This window comes from Xyrauchen texanus, chromosome 2, assembly GCF_025860055.1.
Source record: "Xyrauchen texanus isolate HMW12.3.18 chromosome 2, RBS_HiC_50CHRs, whole genome shotgun sequence".
NCBI classification, from domain to species: domain Eukaryota; kingdom Metazoa; phylum Chordata; class Actinopteri; order Cypriniformes; family Catostomidae; genus Xyrauchen; species Xyrauchen texanus.
This window is the reverse complement of record NC_068277.1, coordinates 12104106-12130552: the sequence shown is the minus strand read 5'-3', so window position 1 is coordinate 12130552 and position 26447 is coordinate 12104106. Positions and strand designations below refer to the sequence as shown.

At 36.0% G+C, this 26447-nt stretch overlaps 1 protein-coding gene across 1 annotated transcript; it reads left to right on the top strand.

Moving 5' to 3' along the window:
• Window positions 1–3054: 3054 nt before the first annotated feature.
• slc1a1 (solute carrier family 1 member 1) lies at window positions 3055–17649 on the top strand. Its single transcript, XM_052148414.1, has 12 exons — window positions 3055–3333; window positions 9633–9773; window positions 10421–10513; window positions 10611–10725; window positions 11273–11315; window positions 11397–11501; window positions 11612–11796; window positions 13558–13665; window positions 14224–14346; window positions 15909–16103; window positions 16362–16496; window positions 16945–17649. The coding sequence occupies exons 1-12, from the start codon at window positions 3234–3236 to the stop codon at window positions 17183–17185; spliced, it is 1584 nt and encodes a 527-aa protein (XP_052004374.1). The 5' UTR covers window positions 3055–3233; the 3' UTR covers window positions 17186–17649.
• The last annotated feature ends 8798 nt before the right edge of the window (window positions 17650–26447 follow it).

The window sequence follows — 26447 nt, the reverse complement described above, 5'->3', positions numbered from 1 at the left end:
TCGAAGCTCCGCCTTCCTGTCAACTGATTGGTTCGTGGCCCGTGCAGAAGGTTCCTGTCTGGACTGTTGATTGGTTTAAGTGGTTTGAGTTTGATCCCGCCCACAGTCATATTAATTTACTACACAGTATAAGATTCTCTTACAGTATTAGCGTACTGTGTTTTCAAAAACAGGAGTGTGGAAGAGTCTTCTAATTTTCACAAATATGAAGAGGTATAGTTGATCCTTTTTAAACTGGTAGTAATAAGTTTAACGTAGGCTACTCATTTTAAATCTCCCAAAAAATAAGATCGTAGCAGTACAATCAGCCGAAACTATATCATTAAATCAAGTTACCATATGAATAATATCTGATCATATTGTGGTGACCATCAAGTGGTGAAATGTATTTATTGTTTATATATTTTTCTAAATAAAGTTTTCTGCTCAGAATTAGTCCATGGAGGTTCTAATCTAAATAACTCATAATAATCCCAATTAAAAGGATCATTCAACCAAAAAAAAATTAAATTCGCTCATCGTTTATTCACCCTCATGCCATCCCAGAAGTGTGTGTATGACTTTCTTCTACTGAACACAAATTAATATTTTTAGAAGAATATCTCAGCTCTGTCGGTCCATACAATGCAAGTGAATGGTGATCAAAACTTTTAATCTCCAAAAAGGAGATAAAGTTGCCTAAAAGTAATCCATAAAATCATAGTGGTTTAATCAATGTTTTCTAGGAATTGAGCCTAGAGAATGCAATGACAAGATGTACATTGAAAGCAGTTACATTTTGGTCTGTTCTCACCCAAAACGAACTGGATAACTTCAGAAGACATTGATTAAACCACTGGAGTATGATGGATTACTTTTCTTCTGCCTTTATGTGCTTTTTTGGAGCTTTTGGGGTTCTGGTCACCATTCACTTGTATTATATGGAACTACAAAGCTGAAATATTATTCCAAAAAGTTTTGTTTGTGTTCTGTAGAAGAAAGTCAAATACATCTGGGATGGCATGAGGGTGAGTAAATTGTGAGAGAATTTTCATTTTAGGGTGAACTATCCCTTTAACGCAACAGAATAATGATGTTACGCCCTCTACTGGGCATTATGTAACAATTTATCAGAGTAGAGTTTACTCAAAGTGTCATTTTGGACATGTTTTTGAGTTGACTGTAGCCATTATATTAAACAGCTGATTGAAATAATGTCATTGTTTTACTTTTTTGAAAATACAAAACACTTAGTAAAAATATTACAGACATTTTGCTGTCCCAGCAGTGAAAAAAGAAAAAAAAAATACACTTATTAATAAATAATAATACACTTATAAATAGTATGAGTTCAATGCACGAATTGGAGGGAAATAATGAACTATGAGTGACAAGATTCGAGATCAATTTAATGACATTTAATGAGTGAAATAACCTAATTGTAATTGTCAACTTATATTATATGAGTTAATTCAATACAAAGTTTTAAAATGTAACAAATAAACATTACTTGAATTTGATTTAAAACAGAAATTATTACAGAAAAAAGTATCCAAAAGGGAAAAAGATGTTTGACAAACATTTCATATTAAGAATACATTAAATTACTACAATCATGTGCAAAAGCCAACACCATGTCCTGTCATCAGTCAGTTTCAAAATAATTTAAAAGTAATGCAATTTGTTAAATACTGTATGCCTAAACACTAGGCTATAAAAGATGCAAGCAGCACAACAGCATTTAGCACAGGGTGTCAGTATTGTACTAAATACAACATGGTCAATCTTCCAAAAGTGAGCCTAATATTTGTCTAAAATATACACACAGTGGTAATAGCCACTTGCACTATTTTTAGTTTTGTGGTGTAAAATCATGTTGACACATTTGTGGTGTAAAATTATGATTACCCTTGGAAAAAAAAACACACCACAGTATGCCTACAGTGATGGTATCAGATGGTACTACCATCATACTTTGATACCATGGTACACTGAATTATTACCATATTATTTTATCATAGTATTTACATACTTTGAAAAATAAATAATTAAATAATAGGCAACAACCATTGTTCAAATGTATTTAAACAATTACGCAGTCGAAAAAATACCACTTAGCTATGACTGAAGACCAGTGCTGAGTGTAATCTCATCAAAAAATAATTAGTTCCTGTAATCTACATCTGCCAGCAGACATATCACCCTGTAGTTCAAGACTGGTTGCCCACTAAAGCTAAGCGGGTTGAGCCTGGTCAGTACCTGGATTGGAGACCTCCCAGGGAAAAACTATGTTTGCTGCTGGAAGAGGTATTAGGCTCACCCTGTGGTCTGTGTGTGCCCTAATCCCCCAGTATAGTGATGAGGACACTATATTGTGTAAACAAAAAAACAAAAAAAAACAAAAAAACAAAGCCACCGTCCTTTGGATGACACGTTAAACCAAGGTCCAGGCTCTCTGAGGTCATAATAAATAACAAATTCCCACATTGGCCCTTATCGATCATGTCCTCCTAATACTCCCCATTCATAAATTGGCTCTATAACTCTACTGGTGCACCATGGCTGACATCGATTTATCCAGGTGGATGCTGCAAACTGATGTTTAGATAAGTGACAGGTGTCAAATTGACATCCACATGAATGGCCGGACCCAGAGTTTCTCAGCAGAACATTGCACAGAGCATCACACTCCCTCCACCGGCTTGTTGTTGTGTTCCCACTGTGCATCACGATGTGTGTGTGTGTGTGTGTGTGTGTGTGTGTGTGTGTGTGTGTGTGTGTGTGTGTGTGTGTGTGTGTGTGTGTGTATTGTATATGTACGTATATACCGTATTGTTGTGACTGTGAGGTATAAAACAATTCGAAATTAGAATGCTCTTGCATTCTAATTTCGATTCTAATTTCGAATTTTTATACCTCACAGTCACACAATTCCCATTTACTGTCCAGGGAGGCAAAATAAAATGAAAAGAAATCACATCACAGATCATGTTGCATTAAATGACTGAGCAAAGGTTATCAAAAGAGGATAGTGCTGGACAGAGACACTTGCACACAGACATTCAGAGGAAAGGCAGCGTTCACAGCACATCACACCCCTCCCAACAGCTTCAGTTTAAACCTGCTGCTGCTGCTGCTGCTGCTGCTGTTGCCTTATATTTGTCATCGTTCATTTGTGTGTGATCGGAGGAACAGGAAACTATTGTGCTTCGGTATTCCTTCGCATTCCCATATAGCCCGTGTGCTTCTCCATCATGGCAATGCTGGGGAAAAAAGAGCGGAGAGGCAGGGATGTGAAGGGCTTGCTGAAGAAGAACTGGGTTCTCATAGCAACAATCGCCTCGGTAATACTGGGTAAGATCGGCGCACATGAGTGCATCTTTGTTTTACATCAATTGTGTCCTTTATTTGTACTGTGCATGGCGACATATCTCAGACTGCACGCGTTCTTGCGTTGTAAAAGCTAGACGCAGCGCAACGAATGAAATAGAACGCAGGTACTTCGAGACGCGTCTAAAAACGCAGCTCTCTTGCGTGAGACGCGGCGCAACGTTTAAAGACGTCCGTCTAGCGCATGTTTACATAGAAAAATATTTCTAAAACAACGGAAGGGCCCCAGTGAACACGTCTGTGCGGTAAAATAAATAAAGAAAGAAAAAAATAGACGCATAACGCAGGTGTCTCCATATGCGTTTAACAGTACTTTCTAACTTGACACAGCGTTTAAAAAACGCGGCTCAACTGTCAAAGACGTCCGTCTAGCCCATGTTTACAAAAACAATTGTAAAACAGCACAGGCGCACGTTATATGCGTTCGGTATGAACGACCCCTTACACGGTATTTTGCTTTTAGACTGTACCGCTTTATCTCTTTAAACCGTTAATTATGTATCCACATCTACTGCTTTATTGCTGTTATTCCAAGCATTACATGTCTTTGGTTTGGATTTACATTGATGTGTTAACTGCAGTCAGACAAAGACAATACCATCAGTCACAATTTTGCTGCACATTTTCTGCAGGCGTGTTCATGAATTAATGTGATGAATGAATGCATTGACCCGGATCAGGTGTGTGTGTGTGTGTGTGTGTGTGTGTGTGTGTGTGTGTGTGTGTGTGTGTGTGTGTGCGTGCAGTGGCGGATTTAGGCGTAGGCGACATGGGCAGCCGCCCAGGGCAGCATCTTGGGGAGGTGGGGAGTGGGGGGGTGGGCATGAGGCAACCACACAAACAAGTGGGCACCCTGAACTCCACCAGCCATCTCATTTACAAAAAACCTGGAAAACTCGTTTATTCAATTTCATATTTAAATCCATTTTCATTTTAGAAGTATTAATTTTGGGTTGATTTTTTATTTGAGCACGAGTACAATACAAGCTGGTACTGCTATAAGCAAATCATTTTCAGGGTTACGGCCACTGACAGTGCGTCCTCCATAATGACCTTCTCTCACAGAACCAACATAATGTTGTACAATTTCTAGTCGAGCATACTGCTCAACACTCTTAAAACTGGTCTACACACCAAAGCCAATATTACTGTCATTATTGTTACAGCGTTTATTGTTACATAAACATTACAGCATTTATTTCCACCAACATTTCCCTTGCATTTTCTATGTGGATGAAAATTGAGTCATTGTCAACATTTTGGTTGGCAACTTCATCTGCAAGAGTAAACAAAAATCTCTTTAAAAAGTGCCTTAACTCACTGACCAGAAAGACCCAAAAAATAATGAATAATAATAATTAAAAAAAAACTGTAACTATAAAATTTCAAACGAAAAGACAACAAAGCTTGTGCTTTAATAATGATAATGAAGATTATGCTAAAATGAAAATGGACAGAAAACAGTGCTACTATAATATAAGGGACATTTATTGATTTATTTATTAATTTTATTATTAATTTAACTGATTGATTTAAAAAAAAAATCTGAGGTCATTCCTGCAACACTAGGGCCAATGAATGGAACTGCAAAAATACACAATCTGTTTTCAAAACATCTTTCTGAATACGCTCCCCATCTACAGTTGTTCAAACAGTCCGATTCATTTTCGAGAAAATGAATCTATGAATGGCTTACTTATAGTAAGCCATTCATAATACATATTGTTTAATTTTTAGTAATTTGTCCCTCCATATATTAGGACATACTGTATATACTGTACATAGGCAACATACAACTACATATACATAACATTTGGTGCAATCACATTTACAGTAAAACAAGGCTGGTCAAGTAATCATCCTTGCAATGTTTTACAACACCCTTTATTTGCTTAGTCATAATCATCATTTGGTCATAATCAATCATAATGGATGCAACTAAAGGATCCAGAAACAAAAAAAGAATTCCAGATTGCCCTGTCGAATACAATTTGCAGCACTAGATCAGCTGGATGTCGTGGATGAAGAAGAAAAGCAAACAACATCAGCGATCCTAGATTGTGCCATCCCTCTATGCCCGCCTATCCGCCACCGGACACACCTGTGGATCTCGGATGAGTGCCTGGATTTGGTGCTAGAGCGGAAGCCAGTCAAACACGTCAACTTTGAGCAATACAGACAGCTGTGCAGAGAAGTCCGAAAGAAGAAGCCTATTGGAATAAGTTAGCAGCTGACCTCGAGCAACATTCAGGCACAAGGCTGGACTGGCAAGAGAAATCGATACAGGGTTTTACATTGCAACTGGCACAAAAGTAGTTCGCTGGCCTTTTTCTGTGCTGTTTTGTGGTCCGTTCTGCATAATGTGGCGGCTCATTTTAGCTTATCGCGGCCCATTCAGCCCGTTTATCACCAGACCCACCGGAACGCTCGGCTCTACCGATGGCCAGATCGCCCCCAAAGTGTGTTGTCCTACCAGGAAAATGCCCGGTATGCCAGATTGCCAGTCCAGCCCTGTTCAGGCATGAATATCAAGTCTTGTACCAGACCCTCAAGAGGATGAGTGGATGAAGCAAATCAACAAATGACAACATAAAGAAGATGGATGGAACCCTTCCAAGAGCTACTCAACCATGATCCCCTGCACGGAGTGACAGCAGAGCCAACACCCATCGACCCACCTGAGAATATACTCTTCGATGGCGAGCCAACTGTTGATGAAGTGAAAACCGTCATAAAATCACTGAAGAATGGAAAGGATCCTGGAGGAGACCTGTCTTGTTAAATCGGCTTCACATGCTCCTACAACTGATTTGGTGCTCAGAATGCATTCCATCAACATGGAAGAAGGCCATTATTGTGCCAATTCTGAAGAATTCAGTCGGGAATGCAAGAACTACCACAGGATCAGTCTGCTCTCCTTTATCAGCAAGGTGCTCATGAAGATCGTTCAATTCAGGCTGAACAATTATCTTGAGCAGACAAGCCGAGAAGAGCAAGCCGGATTCAGGCCAAATCGGGGCTGCTGCGATCAAATCTTATCTATTCATCAATAATTGATGGATGAAAGAATCCAATGTGGGAAGCGTACCATCATCATCTTTATTGACTTCAGATCAGCGCTCGACTGCATCCATTGGCCAGCCTTGTGGAGGAGGATGGAGGCTGAACACGTGCCTCAGAAAATCCTCCAAACATCATACGATGGCTTCCCCAACATTGTGTGGATCTGCAGCTAACTATCCGAAGAATTTATTGTCCAAACCAGCTGTTCAATACAGTGAACGATGCCATCATGAGAAAAGCATTTGAAGATAGACAAGGAGTCCAGTATGACGACAACAACTTTGTGACCGATTTGATGTTAGCCGATGACTGTGCCATATTTGCAGACACAAACACTGAGGCCACTGACGTCCTCTACGATAACGACCAGATTGCCCAACTGTACGACCTGAAGATTAATCCAGACAAAACCAAAGTCCTGACAACGGATGGCCAACGTTCACCTCGATGGAGTCCAAATCGAACAAGTGCAAGAATTTAAATATTGGAAAAAGATCCATATCTCCATCAAGACTAAAATCAGCTTTCCGGACACTGATTCTGCCAATTCTTCTATATGGCTCAGAAACGTGGACCCTGCTCAAGTCAGACCTAAACAAACTCGAGGTCTTCCAAATGCGATGTCTGCAGCAGATCCTGGGATTTTCCCTTCTGGACTGACTTCGAAACAAGATCATCCGTACAGGATGTGATAAACAACCAACGATTGAAGAGGCGATTCAATCGAGATGGCTGAGATGGTTCAGGCATGTCTGCCGAATGTACACCAAAGCTAACATATCAGCTTCTCTGGTGCAAAGATCTGTGCCGAAGAATACCTGGTACAAACAAATCCAAGAAGACACAAAGGCCATTGCCATGGATCAACCAGCATGGAAAGGCATTATGAATAAGGTTCTAAGTAGCAAACAAAATCCAGCTAGGAATCAAAGAAGAAGAATAAAAATAATTATGATAATACTAGTCCGTATCTTAGTCATAATCATAATGTAATACCAAAATTATATAATAACATGATAAAGTGCACCAACACTTGAAGACCTTGCAAAGCATTGAAAGCTTTTTCAGAGTCTCTATTTGGAATTACGGAAGACCTGTACCGCAATGTAAAAAAAAAAAAAATTGTAAAAAAAAAAAAAAAAATGCTATTATTTCGAGATTAAAGTCGAAATGTTTCGAGATTAAAGTCGAAGCTTTTCGAGATTAAAGTCGAAATGTTTCGAGAATAAAGTCGAAGCTTTTCGAGATTAAAGTCGAAATGTTTCGAGAATAAAGTCGAAGCTTTTCGAGATTAAAGTCGAAATGTTTCGAGAATAAAGTCGTAACATATATTCTTAGTGAAGTCAAACTGCTTCTGACATGGATCTAAACATAATAGTAGCTTTTTACTTTATGTGGCACGCTGACTCGTATGACAAGCTTAAACCGTACGGCCTCTGCATTAATGGATGTGTTGATGGATTCTCACGTAATGTGAAGTGGTTGAAAGTGTATTTCACCAATAATGACCCGAAAGTCATTGCAACATATTTCACTGAGACAGTAAAGAATAGAGATGGTTGTCCTAGAAGAATCCGTGCCGATCGTGGGACTGAAAACGTTGCTATGGAGCAGATGCAAATCTTTCTTCGAAGAAATGCTACTGATGAATTTGCTTTTAACCGGAGTTTCTTATACGGTTCAAGCAATCATAATCAAAGAATCAAAAGCTTTTGGAGCATACTCGAAAGAGAATATTCAGAATATGTTACTGACTTTATTCTCAAACATTTCGACTTTAATCTCAAAAGCTTCGACTTTATTCTCGAAACATTTCGACTTTAATCTCGAAAAGCTTCGACTTTAATCTCGAAACATTTCGACTTTAATCTCGAAACATTTCGACTTTAATCTCGAAAAGCTTCGACTTTATTCTCGAAACATTTCGACTTTAATCTCGAAAAGCTTCGACTTTAATCTCGAAACATTTCGACTTTAATCTCGAAACATTTCGACTTTAATCTCGAAAAGCTTCGACTTTATTCTCGAAACATTTCGACTTTAATCTCGAAAAGCTTCGACTTTAATCTCGAAACATTTCGACTTTAATCTCGAAACATTTCGACTTTAATCTCGAAATAATAGCATTTATTTTTTTTTTTTACAATTTTTTTTTTTTTTACATTGCGGTACAGGTCTTCCGTAGGAATTGATTTAATTATATATAGCTAGAAATTTACTGTAGTTTTATAATTAGTTGGAAACTTAAAGGGGTCATGACATGAGGAAACAAATTGACCTTGATCTTTTGACATATAAGAGGTCATTGTACTTTAAAAACATACTGTAAGTTTCAGATCTCAAAACTTCCTCCTTACTGCAAAAAGAACATTTGTTGTAACCAAGCTGCCAAAACAACTCGTTCTCTACTTCCTCCACATTGTGATGTCACACTGTGGTAGAAATTTGCGTCTGAGAGAGACAATCACAACAGTGGGTATTTACTTTCAAGTCTTAAAGGAGAAGCAGCACCAAAACAGAGCATTACTGACGGAGGGTGTTTTACAAATATTTTTCTGTTTTCTGTGCGAAAAACTTTACTAATATTATAAGTGAATCTGTAGGAACACACACACATGCAAATTAATAATAAAAAAGGCATGTTATATCCCCTTTAAAACTATGTAGACAAGGCCATAACAACAATGACAAAATAACAGCAACTTGACATCAACATTTCCATGTATAGGCACATTTTTGTTAAAGCTATAAAAAATATATTTTGTGCAAGAACATACTTTTTGGTTTAGATCACAAATGGAGATTTGGCATAAACAAATGAATGAGAAGGTGGTTTCTCTACCTGCATTGCAGTCCCACAGACTTAATTAGCTTCATTGGAAGGCTTTAAAAGGATGCAATGAGATTGATTGAAATTTAACATGATAAATATGTCTGAAATACCTTACACCAGATACACCAGTGTATCCGCTGCAGCGAATTCAGCACATCTTGTACTGAACATAAAATACTTTGACAATAAATTAATTGAAGTTATTTGTGCCAAACAAAATTCACAAATAAATATGAAGTCATTATTGGATGATTTATTGTTGGGTTGATTTGCCTTGATGTAGTTCAGATGCTCCTAAGAGCTTCTTTACAATCAGTTTGACATGCTTTCTAACTCTCTCTCTCTCTATGAATCTATCCTTTTTCAGGAATTGGACTTGGAGTAGTGGTACGGGACTATGCCTCTCTGTCCCAGCTTGAGAAGCAGTACTTTGGCTTCCCAGGAGAGATCCTGATGAGAATGCTAAAGCTAGTCATCCTGCCTCTTATCGTCTCCAGCATGATAACAGGTCTCTTTTGTTTTTCACATTTGTGATATTGACTATTTTATATATATATATATATAAGCAAATAACGTTGATCATCTTCTAACAAGCACACATGGCATGATCTGGGTACACTAGATGGTAAGTAAGCATATCAGTTCTCGTAGTCAACATGTTGAATGCAGGAGAAATGGGCAGGACTAAAGATCTGAGCAACTTTGACAATTGGCCAAATTTTTATGGCCAGACAACTGGGTCAGAGCATATCTGAAACAGCAAGGCTTGTGGGGTGCTCCCGGTCAGCAGTAGTGAGTATCTACCAACAGTGGTCCGAGGAGGGACAAACCACAAACTCCACCACACACCTTATGTACAAGACTTGAATGATCTGCTGCTAATGTCTTGGTAACAGATACAACAGGACACCTTCAGGGGTTTTGTAGAGTCCATGCCTCTGTGGGTCGCACTGTTTTGGCAGCATGCTTAGGACAAACAGCATATTAGTCAGATGGTCATATGTTTTGGCTTATAGGTGTATGTGTATATATATATATATATATATATATATATATATATATATATATATATATATATATATATATATATATACACACACACAGTACATATATATTGTTTATCGTTCTTGTTGATTGATGGCCTTGCTTTTGAAGGAGTGGCGGCTTTGGACTCTGAGGTATCAGGGAGGATTGGTCTACGTGCAGTCGTTTACTACCTCTCCACAACAGTCATTGCTGTCATTCTCGGTGAGTCACAGACACATGCACACTGTTCAATAAACTTAATATCAATAAACTTACAGACATATAGTATTTTGTCTAACAAAGCTGTCATGCTCACAAGGAATCGTTCTTGTGATGACTATTAAACCTGGGGTCTCTCAGAATGTGGAGAATATTGAGAGAGCCGGAAACAGTCCAAATGTGACCACCATGGACACCTTGCTGGACCTTGTTAGGTACAATTTGCAGCCCTTGGTTTACCATTGTTGAAAGAAAGAGATATTACATAATAGATTACAAAGTGGTCCCAGAAAGTGTTTGAACACTTAAGGGAAACTCAGAATGTATAAATATTTTTGCATTAGATATCAAAATATCATATAAAGGACATTGTTCATTTTAAAGAATAATAGCACATGCAGACTTTATAGTTAATGTGTTGAACTACACCTGTGGATACTCTACTAGAACACCAGTGTGAACTTGAGGGGAATGGTATTCATTCATTCATTAAAAGACGACCTTGCAACCTTTCTTTGAGTAAATGGAAAAATGTATAAAAAGTTAGAAAATATATAGCATCATCCGGTGCAACAACATAAATAAATTTGATTTGTGGTTTAAGTGTCCAAATACTTTTTGGGGCAATTGCATATTAAATATTACATAATAATAATAATAATAATAATAATAATAATAATAATAATAATAATAAAAACAGAATGGGATTTGAAAAATTATCTGTTTTATGCATTTAAAATTGTTCTTCTCATTCTACCAAAGGAATATGTTTCCTGAAAATCTTGTGCAAGCCTGTTTCCAGCAGGTAAACATAAAGACATTAAACCATTGCTTTAAATATTGCTTATATAATATTTTGTTGGAATAAGCTCTATTTGTCTTTCAGTACAAGACGCAGCGCAAAGAGTTCGAACCTCCGAAGATCAACATAAACACAACAGTTACAGCTACATTTCCACCATTGACTACAATAATTACAACTGTTGCACAGGTGAGACTAAGACTTGTATGGTACATTGTCATTGTTATAATCACGAGGGGGATTATCTGACAATAGTTTACCTGTTGAAAGCATTCATTTGTGCCCTCTTTATGTTGTAGAATTTGACCAAGGACTACAAGATCGTTGGAATGTATTCAGATGGGATTAATGTCCTTGGTCTCATCGTATTCTGTGTTACATTCGGTCTGGTCATCGGCAAGATGGGAGAAAGGGGATGCATCCTTCTGGAGTTCTTTGATGCTCTGAATGAGGCCACCATGAGACTCGTTCACATTATTATGTGGTTAGTCCTGACATGTGATAAACATGCTGGCAGAAACCTGAATCATTCAGTCACGATTATTGATGTCGATAAATAGAATTTAAAATTTAGACATTAAAATACTTATTTTTTGAAGCAACTGCATGACACAAACTTCATGTAGGCTACACATCCAAAACAAGCTGTCTTCCTGAATCACTTTATTCCTCTTGTTATACATCACCACTGAAAATAAACTTCTTTAAATAGAAAAGAGAAAAATCAAAATGAACAAATAATAAAATAAATCATATAAATTTAAAAATAATTAAGTAAAATTAAGGTCCATTGTAATTCAATTAAATTAAATTTGCATTGGGAGTAGTCCCAATAGTAGTGTAATCTACTATTTTCATGATTAGTTATACATTAATTATTTATTCCATTAATTGTGCAGCCTTACCATTAATTTCATCTTGATCATAGTTGTGCAGTTGACAAATTGTAAGGAGATGCAAAGTTTAAATTTGATATATTTGTATATACATATGAACCAGGAAATCTTTAAAAACACCTTCAGAGCATAAAGGGTTAATAGATTTCCTGGTTCAGTGTTTCCTGTATCATTTTAAAGAAAACTTTTCACACTTTTAAATGATAGAAATAGATTATGGGAAATTATGAGAATATCAGATGAAAATCAAGAAACTGCTGAAAAATCACAAAACAAAACTTGACCCAAAAATTACAAATGTTTCTTATTTTTCTGATTTGATATTATATATCTCTGGGTATAAATATCCTAGCTTGGGAAAACTGCTTTTTTTTTTTTTTTTTTCCCCAATCATCTCACCTGTAAATGCGTACAATTTTGTGTTGATACGACAAAGCAATCTAAAGATATCGCATTACAAATATAAATTAGACTAGTGTCCAAAAGCCTCTCCAAACAAATACAAATATCCTAAAAGCATAATAATTGTACATAAGAACTCATTACACATGCAAATACAACAATGACTAAAGGTATGAGTGGTCTGCGGGAGAGGGAGAACGGTAAGTCACGTCAACTGGCCTGTAATTATCTCAAACACATGTCTCTCATTTTAGTGATGGCGGTGAGAGACATAAAGAACACGCCAGAGCGTCAGAGAGAGGGGCTAGAAAACAAAACACTCCCAAACCAGAGAGAGAGAGAGAAACAAAAGACCATTGTCTTGCTTTATTTTATTATTTCTGAGTTTTTGATGGTTACAGTCAATTGTGTTAAAAAAAAAAAGGCCAAAATAAAGGGACTTCAGGTCAAGGACTGACCTTGAACCTGCTTCGTTGTCTCCTGACTCCCCCATTGCCCACGTACCAAGATCCTTCCACAGTATGCATTATTGACTCTGCATCATGTACTTTATGGTGGCCATATGCAATGTGAGTGAACGATCCTCTCTGCCCATATTTGGATGACTTCCACCTCCTGTTGCAGCAATCAGAAGCCTAATACGATGGTTTAGTGTTCTATGATGCTGGACAACATACTACATAATTTCCTATGAAGTCACCTGATCCAGGATAATAACGTGTTTTAGCCAGATAGCATGGTTTTGTCTTGACAACACTATTTTGTCTTGGTCAATACTGTAGTTATTAATATTTTTATAATTATTTTCAACAGCAGGCCGATCCAAGCTTAAAGGGTTAAATACAATTTTGTTTTACTGTGAAAATCATTTGAGGTGTGATGTTGCTTGGGGTTTTGAGTCATTTTGATTATGAATTGAATGACCCTTTATGAATTTTATTTTGCAGTTACATGCCTATCGGCATCTTGTTCCTGATCGCTGCCAAGATCATTGAGGTGGAAGACTGGGAAATCTTCAAGAAGATGGGCCTGTACATGGTCACGGTGCTCAGCGGGTGAAGGATCTTTAATGTTCCCTTGTTGATCACCAGTGGAGCTGATTTACTACTGCTGTTAGGCTAGCCGATTAGATACAGTTTAATAACAGCTCTGTCCATACACAGATAAGGCCAAGGACATTTAAATCTGCTCAAGCTGCAGATGTAGTTATAATACATTCCAATAACTTCAAATGTCCACTAGCTTGAGTGCTATAATGCTACCAGTCAGTCTTTTCTATTGCTGCAGTTAAACAAATGTAATTTGCAATTATGCGGAATAGACCGAAACGACAAGTTTGGGTTACACATTCCTGAGTCATACAGAAAATTGTTTAGCTCTTGAGACTAGAGAGGACATAAATCCAAATGCCCTTGGTCAAAATTGTGTTGATTCCCCACCTAAATGAAAGCAATAATTGACTAAACGTGTATCTTTATTTAAAAAAATTATAATCATATATATATTATAATGAAGTCTCTTTATTCTAATGTTAATTCTGATCATATGATAATGCACTACTTTCTGCAGACAAATATTTTGTTTTAAAACTTATTTCCACTGTGCCTCCACAGACTTGCCATCCATTCCATCATATTCCTCCCCCTTATCTACTTTGTCTTTGTGAGGAAGAATCCATACACCTTCACTTTGGGGATGGCACAGGCCCTGGTGACAGCACTCATGATTTCCTCAAGGTGAGCCAAAGAATCTGAATTTTACAATAGCATATTTTGAAAAAGGGGCAAAATAAGTCTTGATGAATCAAATCAAGTGTAGTGCAATCTCGCATCACCAAGCAGCAAAATTAAGGAGGGAGCCCTCCACAGAATTGAACTAAAATGTAACATTTCATTGGTCTGTCTAAATTGGTGTGTCTAAACTCTTGATGTTAGATTTATCATATGAGGGTAATACATGAGTCAGTCTAAAGAAACAGGGCCATTTCTGTCTTGTTTCAGATTTTCTTTTATTACTTTTTTTAATCATTTCATTTAAAATAGTTACTGTTGAAATTAAGGTTAGGGTTAGAAATTCTCACTAACTTCCTAGCTCTAACAATAACATTTTAAAAACCGTTTATTTCAACTCTGTCACAATTTGGAATTCATAAAATGTCCTTATAATCACACATTGTAAGTTTAACTTTGTTTGTACAGAATAATATACTTTCCGAGACAGAGTCTTTAATGCTGTGCTTTGGTCACATTTTTAAAGAAATAGTTCACTCAAAAGTGAAAACTCTCTCATCATTTACCCACCTTCAAGCCAGATGTGTATGACTTTCCTTCTTCTGCAGAACACAAATTAAGAGTTTAGAAGAATGTCTCATCTCTGTAGGTCCATACAATGGAAGTGAATGGTGACCAAATCTTTGAATCTCCAAAAAGCACATAAAGGCATAAATGTGAAGCGATCGAATTGGGTTTGGGTGAGAACAGACTAAAATGTAACTCCTTTTTCACTATAAATCTTTACATTAGCAGCCTCTCTGCACATGCGTAAAGCACTAGGAAGTGTAATCGAGCTTGAGATCATGATCGTTCCTAGAGACTGAGATGACAAGATGAACAGTGAAAAAATAGTTATGGATTAAGGATTATTTTATGCTGCCATTATGCGCTTTTTGGAGCTTCAAAGTTTTGGTCACCATTCACTTGCATTGTATGGACCTATAGAGCTGAGATATTTTTCTAAAAATCTTTGTTTGTGTTCAGCAGAACAAAGAAAGTCACACATCTAGGATGGCATTAGGGTGAGTAAATAATGAGAGAATTTAAATTTTTGGGTGAACTATTCCTTTAAGATGTTTATAGCTGGGATGCTATGCTATGTGTGTGTGTGTGTGTGTGTGTGTGTGGGCAGGTTTGGGTGGTTCATGAATAATTTTTATTAGGTTACAAACTGGTCATTACAAGGGTATAATGCTATAAATGTGGTTTATGATGACATTTCTAGTGTCCCCGAAATTCAAATTGCTTAAACACACTAAACGAATGTTTTTTTAATTTTTTTTTAATTTAGGGATAAAGGATAGAAATTATTGTTAGATCTGTATAAAATAAAATAAAATGCATGGAAGTTAATGGAGAGTCCTCACAATGATAGAAAAACAATTGTGTGTGTGTGTGTGTGTGTGTGTGTGTGTGTGTGTGTGTGTACAAGTGACATTTTCAACTTCACAATAGTCAAAGAATTGGGACTGTTTGACTGTGTAACCATATAAAGCCTTTTACGATAAATGTTTTTACCATATCAGCTCAGCTACCCTGCCAGTCACCTTCCGATGTGCAGAGGAGAACAATAGGATTGACAAGCGTATCACCCGGTTTGTCCTTCCGGTTGGTGCCACCATCAACATGGATGGTACTGCCCTCTATGAAGCTGTTGCTGCCATATTCATAGCCCAGTTAAACAACTATGCCCTGGATGCTGGGCAGATTGTTACCATTAGGTAAGTGGGATGTAAGACTTTAATAAGGAGTTTCTAATACAGTTAAGTGGCTTTTTGTAAAAGATGCACAGTCCTTGAATAAAGCAATGAGGCTTAAATTATTGTTTTTGTTTGGTTTGGTTTTGGTCTGTGCTGGGTTTTTATTTTATTTTTTTGGTTATATTTGTTTGTTTTTTATTTTGCTTGGTTTGGTTTTTGGTTTGGTTTTGTTCGTTTGTTTTTTGGTTTGGTTTGGGGTTTGTTTGGATTATTCTGTAGTATCACAGCAACAGTAGCCAGCATTGGTGCTGCAGGAGTTCCAAATGCTGGGCTGGTAACCATGGTGATAGTACTCACGGCTGTGGGGCTTCCTGCCAATGATGTCACCCTCATCGTTGCTGTTGATTGGCTGCTGTAAGTTTCTCACATTCCATGTCCAAAGTCCCAGATACAAAATAAATTCTGACATACAGTGGGGGTACAAAATGAAAATCTTGGATTCAAAATATTTAAGCCTGAAAATAAACAGAAAATGTAAAATTTGACATACTTTGACGTAAAATGAAATATTTCAGATTTTGTGAAATTGACCATGTTAACTTTGTACAAAAGTCAGATTTCCTTCATCATGTTGGGATAATATGGATCATTAGGTTTTGCACAATAAATTACAGTTTTGAACCCCACTGTATATAAGCTTTATTTACACCCAAATTTTACTGAATTTAAAACAGATTGACTTTTTGTTAACTGAGGCATAATTTAAATAGTATCAGAAATTAAAAAAAGAAATGGTTCACTACACATGACGCAATAGTTCAGTTGACCATTGTTACACAATTCTCGAAAACTTTCAAAACAGTGATCGCTTCCGTACCATGATTAACGTCCTGGGAGATGCCTATGGTGCTGGAATAGTCCAGAAGCTGTCAAAGCAAGAGCTGGAGAGGATGGACCTCACGTCAGACGTAGATGCAGCCAACCCCTTTGCCCTAGAGACCACACTGGATGACGAAGAGTGTGAGAAGAAATCGTACGTTAATGGTGGATTCACCATTGACAAGAGTGATGCCATTTCCTTCACTGAAACCTCGCAGTTTTAAAGGTGAAAATGTGCCATCACTAAACGAAGGGTTCAGAGAGGTAGGAGCCATTCATAAAATCAGTGCCATGACAACGAGTGAAACTCATTTCAGAGGACTTGATTGAGTGCAGACATTAGCAATACCTGTCCTTGCTGTTCTCCTTCATTCTTGCTATAACTGTGCCCTTCAACTTATATCAATGTGTGCGCTAGACAGAGAGAAAAAATATCAAGGAAATAAGAAAACAACTGTGCTTCCACTGTTCAGGAGTAGTTCACCCAGTAATTAAAATTCTTTCATTATTTTCTCTCACTCATGTCGGTCCAAACCTGTATGCTGTTTAATTTTTTTCAATGAACTAGTGAGATTTCAGGATTCGGCAAGCGAGAAGGTTTTCAGTGAATAATTACTTAAAGTAATATTACAGGTTCAATACAAGTTAAGCTCAATCAACTGCATTTGTGGCATAATGTTGATTACCACAAACATTTATTTTGACTTGTCCCTTCTTGTCTTTAAAAAAGCAAAAATCTGGGTTGCAATAAGGCACTTACAGTGGAGGCAAATGGGGGCCAATTTTTTTAGAGTTTAAAGGCAGAAATGTGAAGCTTATAATTTTATAAAAGCACTTTCATTAATTCTTCTGTTAAGCCTTGTGTATTATTTGAGCTGTAAAGTTGTTTAAATCATAATTTCTTTACAGTCATTTTAGGGTTTTTGACATTACATCGTCATGGCAACAAAGTTGTAAAATTGGCTATAACTTTACACAGAAAAGGTAAATAAGCTATTTTATCACACTCAAATCATGTTAACACATACACTGTTTGTGTCTTGTGACAATACTTTTGAAACAGTGAGTATTTCAATGTTTACACATTGGCCCCCATTCACTTCCATTGTAAGTGCTTCACTGTAACACAGATCTTTGCTTTTTTAAAGACAAGAAGGGACAAGTCAAAACGTAATTTTTTTAAATCAACATTATGCCACAAATATCTCGTTTGAGCTTAACTTGTATTGAACCTGGAATATTCCTTTAAATTTCGGTTGTTCCTCACATAAAGCTGTCGAATGGCTTCAGAAGACTTGGATTACAGCGTCATACCCTACAAAAATATTTTAGCCTGTTTTTAAGATTCATTCGTGCATTTCAATTTCTTTACAAGATTCCATTCAATTGAATTTTTAAATAAATTAAATTCATAAAAGTTGAAATATTTGATGTTTTTAAATTAATTATGAAAACGATTACTCAAATTATTATTATTTATTTATTTATTATTATTTTTATAGACTACTTTTATAGGGCTTTTATTATGCCTTTTTGGAAAATCTATGAACTGACACTATCAACTGTTGTTTGAAGAGCGTTTAAAAAATGCTCTTTCTTGAAAATAACAGCTTACGGTTTGGATGCAACATGATGGGTGAGTAAATAACAACAGATTTCTCATTATTGGGTAAACTATGCCTTTCACATGTTGCCATAATTTATGCAAAGGCATTTTATATTATTGTTTTTTTATTAACTGCAGTTGTTTCCCTTGATTTCATACTAACCAGTTACATAATTGCTTTTAAGCAGTAGATGAAGATTTTTGTATATGTGTGCATGAACAAGAGCTCTGTGCATCCATTGATTTGAAAGAAACTTTGCAGTTTAGTGTACATTACGCATTGCAACAAAGAGCACGCTTCCAGCCAGACAATGCAATTATAACACAAAAAACGCTGACTTTAAAGTTTCTGCATTTGCACTTGCTATTGAAAGCCAAATGTTTATGAGCTTTGTGTGTCTTTCATTTCAAATCTGTGCCAAACTGAGTGTGCCGATAAGAAAGGAACATTTTTATACAAACTTTTAAAATTAAAACTAAATATTGCATGAAGCAATTTGAAAAGGAGTACAGAAATGGCCTTTAGAGTGAAAATCAAATCTTTGGTATTCGCTTTCATGATAAAAATACATTATTTTGTCATTAACATTGAAGGTGGCAAGCCTTAATACTTTCTTTAGTAAGCCACTGATTTTATTTGATTTTGTTATGAATCACATAATTATTACAAGTCAGTGCCAAATTTATGCCATTGAGCCACTTTTACATTTCTTTTGTTTTATATAATTTCTTTAATAGTTGATGTTAATTCAGAAATAAGAGAAACAATGTGAGCATTAATGGTCTGTGTTTGGAGTTCTGAAACAGGATGTACACTGTAAAGCACATCTCTGTAAAACTGTATTCATACAGCAGTCAAACTAGTTATACTGTATGATTCAACAAGTACTGTATGTCCATCCACAAAATAATAAAGACAAACATGTCAACTCCAGAAAAATAATGCATTCTCAATAAATGTTTTTAATGATATTTACTACTTTTGTTGAACAAACCACCTATTGTTTGGTTCTTACGTCACAAGCAACGGCAATATAGTAAAAAGGTATCAAAATCTATCTGTGTCTTTATAAAGAATATTCTTTTGGAAAATACCCTGACATGCTTAATAACAAGTTAACAAGATTTAACTTGCATTATCCAAAAACCAGCGTGTACTTTAAATGTACAGAATATACTCTGAGTAATACAAGACTAATAAATAACAATCAAAACGACTTTTGAAATATGACATTGTGCAGGAAACAGCCATGGCTAACACAGTAGTGTGTGTGTATTTGACTGGTACTCACATAGTCTATGAACTGCTTTGGGAGATGTTACAAGGCTTTGAATGTGTTCTTGAACTTAATGTGTGAATTAGGAGAGCCCAAAAGAGAGCTGTGAAAAAACAACACCCCTTATAATTTCTCTCAATCTTGTTTTTTTTTTATCACACCTAAACACTTTACTGACCATCTCTGAGCACAGCTCTAGTTGACGTGTCTCCAATCAATTGTAGGTCCATTTCCACTTTATCTAGCTCCAAAAGATTCAGTGTGTGAGTGAGCAGTCTGAACGAATCGAACTGAATCAACAATCGATTCAGACTCTTTTGTTGATCCGTTTGGCCTATTGCCGAATCGCTGAAAAGTACCAACTCAAAAGAATGATTCATTTGCGATTCATGGGGTATCGCTAGTTGTGATTCAAAACAGATAGACGGGACACATGTCATGATGCTGAAATATTTGGAGGAAAAAGTCGGAGCGATCATGCTACGTACATTGTGCACCCTACGCATTGCTGCATCGCTGCAGGTGTCACAACCTTATATCACGGTAGCGCCATCTTTGATTTTTAAAGGGAATGACAACAAGGCTGTGAGGGATATACCATCTATTAGCATCTATTCAATGGCAAGCACAATATAAAGCTCCTAGATAACATCTGATTTCCCAATCATTTATTTTCATTTATTTGTGTTATTTTTTGTGTGTTGTGTCTACATTTTGTTGTGTTGTGGCATAATTTACATTTACATTTAGCAGACACTTTTATCCATGCGACTTACAGTGCACTTATTACAGGGACAATCCCCCCGGAACGACCTGGAGTTAAGTGCCTTGCTCAAGGACACAATGGTGGTGGCTGTGGGGATCGAACCAGTGACCTTCTGATTACCAGTTATGTGCTTTAGTCCACTACACCACCACCACTCACACAAAGAAACAACATTTATTTGTGTTGTGGCATAACTGTGTTGTGTCTACATTTTGTTGTGTTTTGTTGTGGCATAATTGTGTTGTGATGTGGCTTAAATTATTTTGTGATGTGGCTTAATTTATTTGTGTTGTGTTGTGGTTTAATGTATTTGTGTTGTGTTGGTTAGTGTGGTAGGTATACAATCTAAAGCTTTCATGCCTAAAAAACACTCGTGCACAAAAGCATTCAGCCTCTAGCTTTCAGTCCTGGAGTGAAATCCATTAGGGAATAATAGTGCCCACTTCCTAAGCAAAGTCAAGGAGATCATCTGTCTGAAGAGTGCACATCAGGGACCTGTAATAATAAGGGGAAAGTGGCAGCTTATGTCTGTTAACACACCTTATATTTCCCTGGGGGAATTATTCAATTAAATAATGTGAAGTACAAGGTAAAAGATCAGACTGTTTCATCAGTTAATGTAGACAGATTTTAAAGTAATATTTCTGGTTTAGTACAAGTTAAGCTCAACTGACAGCATTTGTGGCATAATGTTGATTACCACCACAAAAAATTATTTTGACTTGTTTTTCTTAAAAAAAACAAAATAGAAGCAAATATGTAGGTTACATTGAAGCACTTACAATGGAAGTGAATGGGGCCAATTTTTGAAGGGTTTAAAGGCAGAAGTGTGTATCATTAGCAAGCGATTTTATCACTAAAATCATGTTAACGCACATATTGTTTACGTCTTGTGGCTATACTTTTAAAATAGTAGTCACGTTCACACATGCAGCCTTTTCCAGAAAATTACCTACAATTTCCAGATTAGAGGTTATGTGTGAACACAACACTTTTGAAAACACTGGTACATTTTGCTCTGGCAGTTTTCCTTAATGCAAAGTTGTATCATTACCTATACGTTTCCTTATTGATGGTATGTGTGAACAGCACATTTGGTACATTTACCAGAAAAGGCAACCCAAATATTTTCCTGTAATTTACCTGCTTGCATGTGTGAACGGGGCTAGCGGGTATTTTAATGTTTACAGATTGCCCCTATTCACTTCCATTGTAAGGAAGAGGGAATCTTTATTTTTAAAGAAAAGTAGTCAGCATTGTGCCACAAATGCTGTCGATTGAGTTTAACTTGTATTGAACCCGGAATATTCCTTTAACTTCCAGTTCAGTATATTCTGTTGAGCTATAGTAGAGGTTTACAGACAATATAGACAAACAACCCAAGGTCTGGAATAGCTGTTAAATGAGTTTCCTGAGGAGAAAATGCAAGTGCGTAGTAGGAATATAGATTATAAATTAACATTCTGTTGGTTAAACCATATAAAATCTGTCAAACATCATTGAACTGATTAACTTTAAACTTTAAAGATCTACTTAGTTTGCATCAAATGTTTGCATCAAACAGCGTTATAGTATTTATACCTGCTTCTATTGATGATGTTGAATGATGGGTGAAAAACTCCTTAAAATGGAGCTTCTGCCCAAAATAGCAGAATAGTGGGAAGAAGGCTGTCCACCTAACCATGACTCCTTCATGCAAACCTGCAATGGACATATAAGCGATGAAAACACAAGCAGTAGAAAAGTGCAGGAACTGGAATCAAATCAAAGATGTCTTGTAGATTTGTTCCTTCAGTGAGCTTTTGTGCCCTCTGCTGGCTACCACTGATTCATCGAAAACCTATAACACCTCCTGTGTAGGGCCTGTTTAGTCTTGATCTTGAGACCTTTCAAGAATAAATAATAAATAAACATGGCTTTAGGCTGGGTCTGGTCCCATTGCTTAGTGTCTTGATCAACCCCTAGTTGGCACAGTATAAATCTAAATATGAACCGCTTTCCCCTTAATATCTCAAAGAAAGTCTGATATCAGCGTATGTGTGTAACTAAGTGTGTTTTAGGGTGTGTTTCATGACCCTTTCATAACCCCACTAAAAGGAAAGATGTCTGGACAGCTTCTGTACTCTTTAGAGGTGTATACATCAAAGGTAACTTGTATTTTTATTTTCTGTTTTGGTCAAACCACTTGATTTTTAATTGATCTCTAATGTCTATTAAACGATTGTTTTCTTTATAATAAATGTAGAGTTTTGGACAAATGTTGAAATATTTAAAATGTTACCGTTGAAATGAATGCTGCATGATTCAGCATTTTCCCTTTCTCAGGTTGGTACAATTTAGAGCTTCATTCTTGAACTTATATTGACAGATTTTGGGCTTTGTCTCAGTCTGTTTCTTGGGGTTAGGTCTTGATTTGGGTCTTGACTGCCCTGTTTTGCCAACCAATTAATGATCTATTCAATATGTGGATCATGTAATGTATATATACATTAGCTACCTGTAAAACATACATGTCTGTGTGTAGATTCAAGAGAAAAACTGATCATAAAAGGGGGCAGTTAAGCCAAGTGAGGAACCTCCGATATCTGACCTCTGATCCTGAGTCGTTTTGCCTCCATGGAGCTGAAGAGGGATATATTTGGGATGAGAGAGTCTTCTTTGCACTCATTCTTGTCATTGACCTCTAAAGCCAATAAAACATATTACAAAGTAATAAGCAATATAGCAATCAGTATTTTCAAGCAACAAAGGTACAAGTTCTTTCTCCTATATCAAAATCTGTGTTTATTTATTTTTATTTTTACTTGTGTATTATTTAAGCGGTGAAGTTGTTTAAATCATTTTTACAGTCGTTTTAAGGTTTTAGGGATTACGTTGTCATGGCAACAACATTTTAAAATTGGCTGTAACTTTACACAACGTTAATAAGTGATTTTTATCACACTTAAATCATGTTAACACACATATTGTTTATGTCTTGTGGCTGTACTTTAAAACAGTGAGTATGTTAACGTTTATGGACTGAGCTGCTGTTGTAAGTGCATCACTGGAATCCAGATGTTTGCTTTTTTTTTTTTTTTGAAAACGAGGGACAAGACGAAATGAATTTTTGTGGTAATCAATATTATGTCTCACATGCTGTCAACTGAGCTTAAGTTTTATTGAACCCGGAATATATTTCTTTAAATGATGCTGTGACTTGTACATTTGTATGCCATTACGGCAATATGCCAGTACATTGCAAAAAGTCAAATTGATTCAGTTTTACCTGGGGGAATCCACTGAATGAGTTCAACTTTCACAGCTTCAAAGAGAAGAATTATACTTCGATAAGAAACTTTTCAGATCTGAAGACAGAGAAGGAGAACCGTGGAGAAATAGCACCAAAAAAAAAAAAAAAAAAAAAAAAAAGGAAATGAAGGGGAAGGACAATGACAATAAGAAGAAGAAGAGAAGGTGAAACTCACTGTAGGAAGTCAGCAATTGTACCAGGATCAGTGGCAAACTTCAGCATCTCAAGAAAGAAGTAAGAGTTTACACAGTGTGAAATTTTTGTATTATTATTATTTCGTTTTATAAAAAATACATAGACTAGATAATAAAAATAAATAAGCATCCATTATAGAATATATATATATATATATATATATATATATATATATATATATATATATATATATATACTGTATATATATACATACAGGGTTGGGGAGTAATGGAATACATGTAACGGGATTACGTATTTAAAATACAAAATATAAGTAACTGTATTCCACTACAGTTACAATTTAAATAATTGGTAATTAGAATACAGTTACATTCTAAAAGTATTTTGATTACTGAAGAGATTACTTTGCATTTTATTGTCATTTGTTTCATTTAATATTTAGTCCTTTCAGATGGAAAACATTTATACATATATATGATGAGATCCAAAGTGCATTTGAACAGAATGAAACACTTTCTTATGATGTGTTACATTCATACGAGTTCATCCTGTTGTGAGTGAAAAGGTGGATATGACGTCATTGACTTACTTTCCCTTGGAGCTACAGCTCAACAAGAAAACAGTTAGAAAGGCTTTGACAAATTAAACATAAATCCAATAAATACACGATTACTTGCCTTGTCAATGTTTTTTATGAGGTTAGGGTATTTGTACAAGAAATGCTAGCCATTAACATAGTAGAAAGCTACAACCAATATATCCATGACGAAAATGCACATTGGAGCATACCTTTCTTTTCTCTAGTAAGAGCTTTGATATTACAGCAAAGATGTACTGCAAAAATCTTACTCTTAATGAGAATTTCAATATTGTTTGAAATTCAAACAATATATATTTTTAAATCCTTAAAGCAAGATGAATTTAAGTGAACTTTACTTTATTTAATTGTTTATAGTCAAAGCAAGTGAAACATTAGCCAGTACTGAAGAAGTAATTCAAAGTATTTAGATTACATTACTGACCTTGAGTAATCTAATGGAATACGTTACAAATGACATTTTCTGTAATCTGCAGTGGAATACTTTTTAAAAGTAACCTTCCCAACTCTGTATGTATATATATATATAATAGTATGCTAAAAATGTCATTAAAAAATAAGAAAATATATATATATAAAAATTAAACTGTAATCAAATAAAATACCTTTTCAAACCTAATTTTCTCCCGAAACAGTAACGGAAACACTGCAGATTTCCTGATTTCCATTATTGGTTCATTAGACACACACTGATGTAGACTTCGTCACGTTTCCTGGGCAACGCCAAAGTCACTCTAGCAAGTCAGCCATCTTTGGAACGCTCTCGGGAGGCTATTTCCAGTCATGACAGTGCAACTTCTATCTACTTGAATGGGAATAGATCGAAATCTCTAAAATGGTCGGTCAAGATTACGATCAAAGAATATATTTCAAATCAACAGTAAAATCTGACAACAATGGTGTCATTAATTGCGCTTATTTACCTCACATTACGCTACATAAAAGCAATTTACCCGGTTTGTATAGCTTATGGGCATGCGCGTAATCGAGTTGATTGACAGGCGATGTCTGTCTCTAAAAGGTGATTGGCTCTTTTACTTGTTTGGTGGGACTTAATTTCTGTATCCGTTGACCTTTTAAATTCTACCATTCATTTAATAGAAGTTGTACATCTCTGCTAAATAATCTCTGGTCTTCGCTCTTGTCAAGTTGGCGGACTTTTATTTTGAAGTCGGCAGCAACCGGAAAACAGATTGGAACACGATGAGATGTTGTTTTTAAGTGGCTGCCTTGTTTACTTGTAGTTTTCCTTTTATCAACAATGCACTGTAATTACAAGTTAGTTACCGGTGAAGTTAATTATCATCTGGGCGTTTATTTATCAACACACAGAGACAAAAGTGTCCTAAAGTGACGAGAGTGATAGCCTAATTATTTTAGAATTATTATTCATGCAGTGATTATGACGTTTATGACATAGGCAATGGCATATGTGTGTTGCTAACAATTAATGTAATAGGAAAAGAACTGTGAACTGCAAACAGAAATGAATAGTAATTGCAAAAGTAAAATACTGAATAAAAAACTTGAAATGGTGGCCAGTTCAAGCAAATACAAATGTACACTTTCTCTCAAATATTCCTATAAATGTAATATATCAAATACATTTAATCTAAAATCTTGATGTAAGACAATTCTAAGACAATTTCCATGTTGTCAAGTACCCAACTATGTCTTTGAGTTGTGGTCAACAAAACACCTAGCCAATATGCTATATTTATAACCCTTTGTCTTTATTTGGACTTTGCAACATCTTTTGCCCTTCAAAGACAGGGATTTTGTGAGTGGATT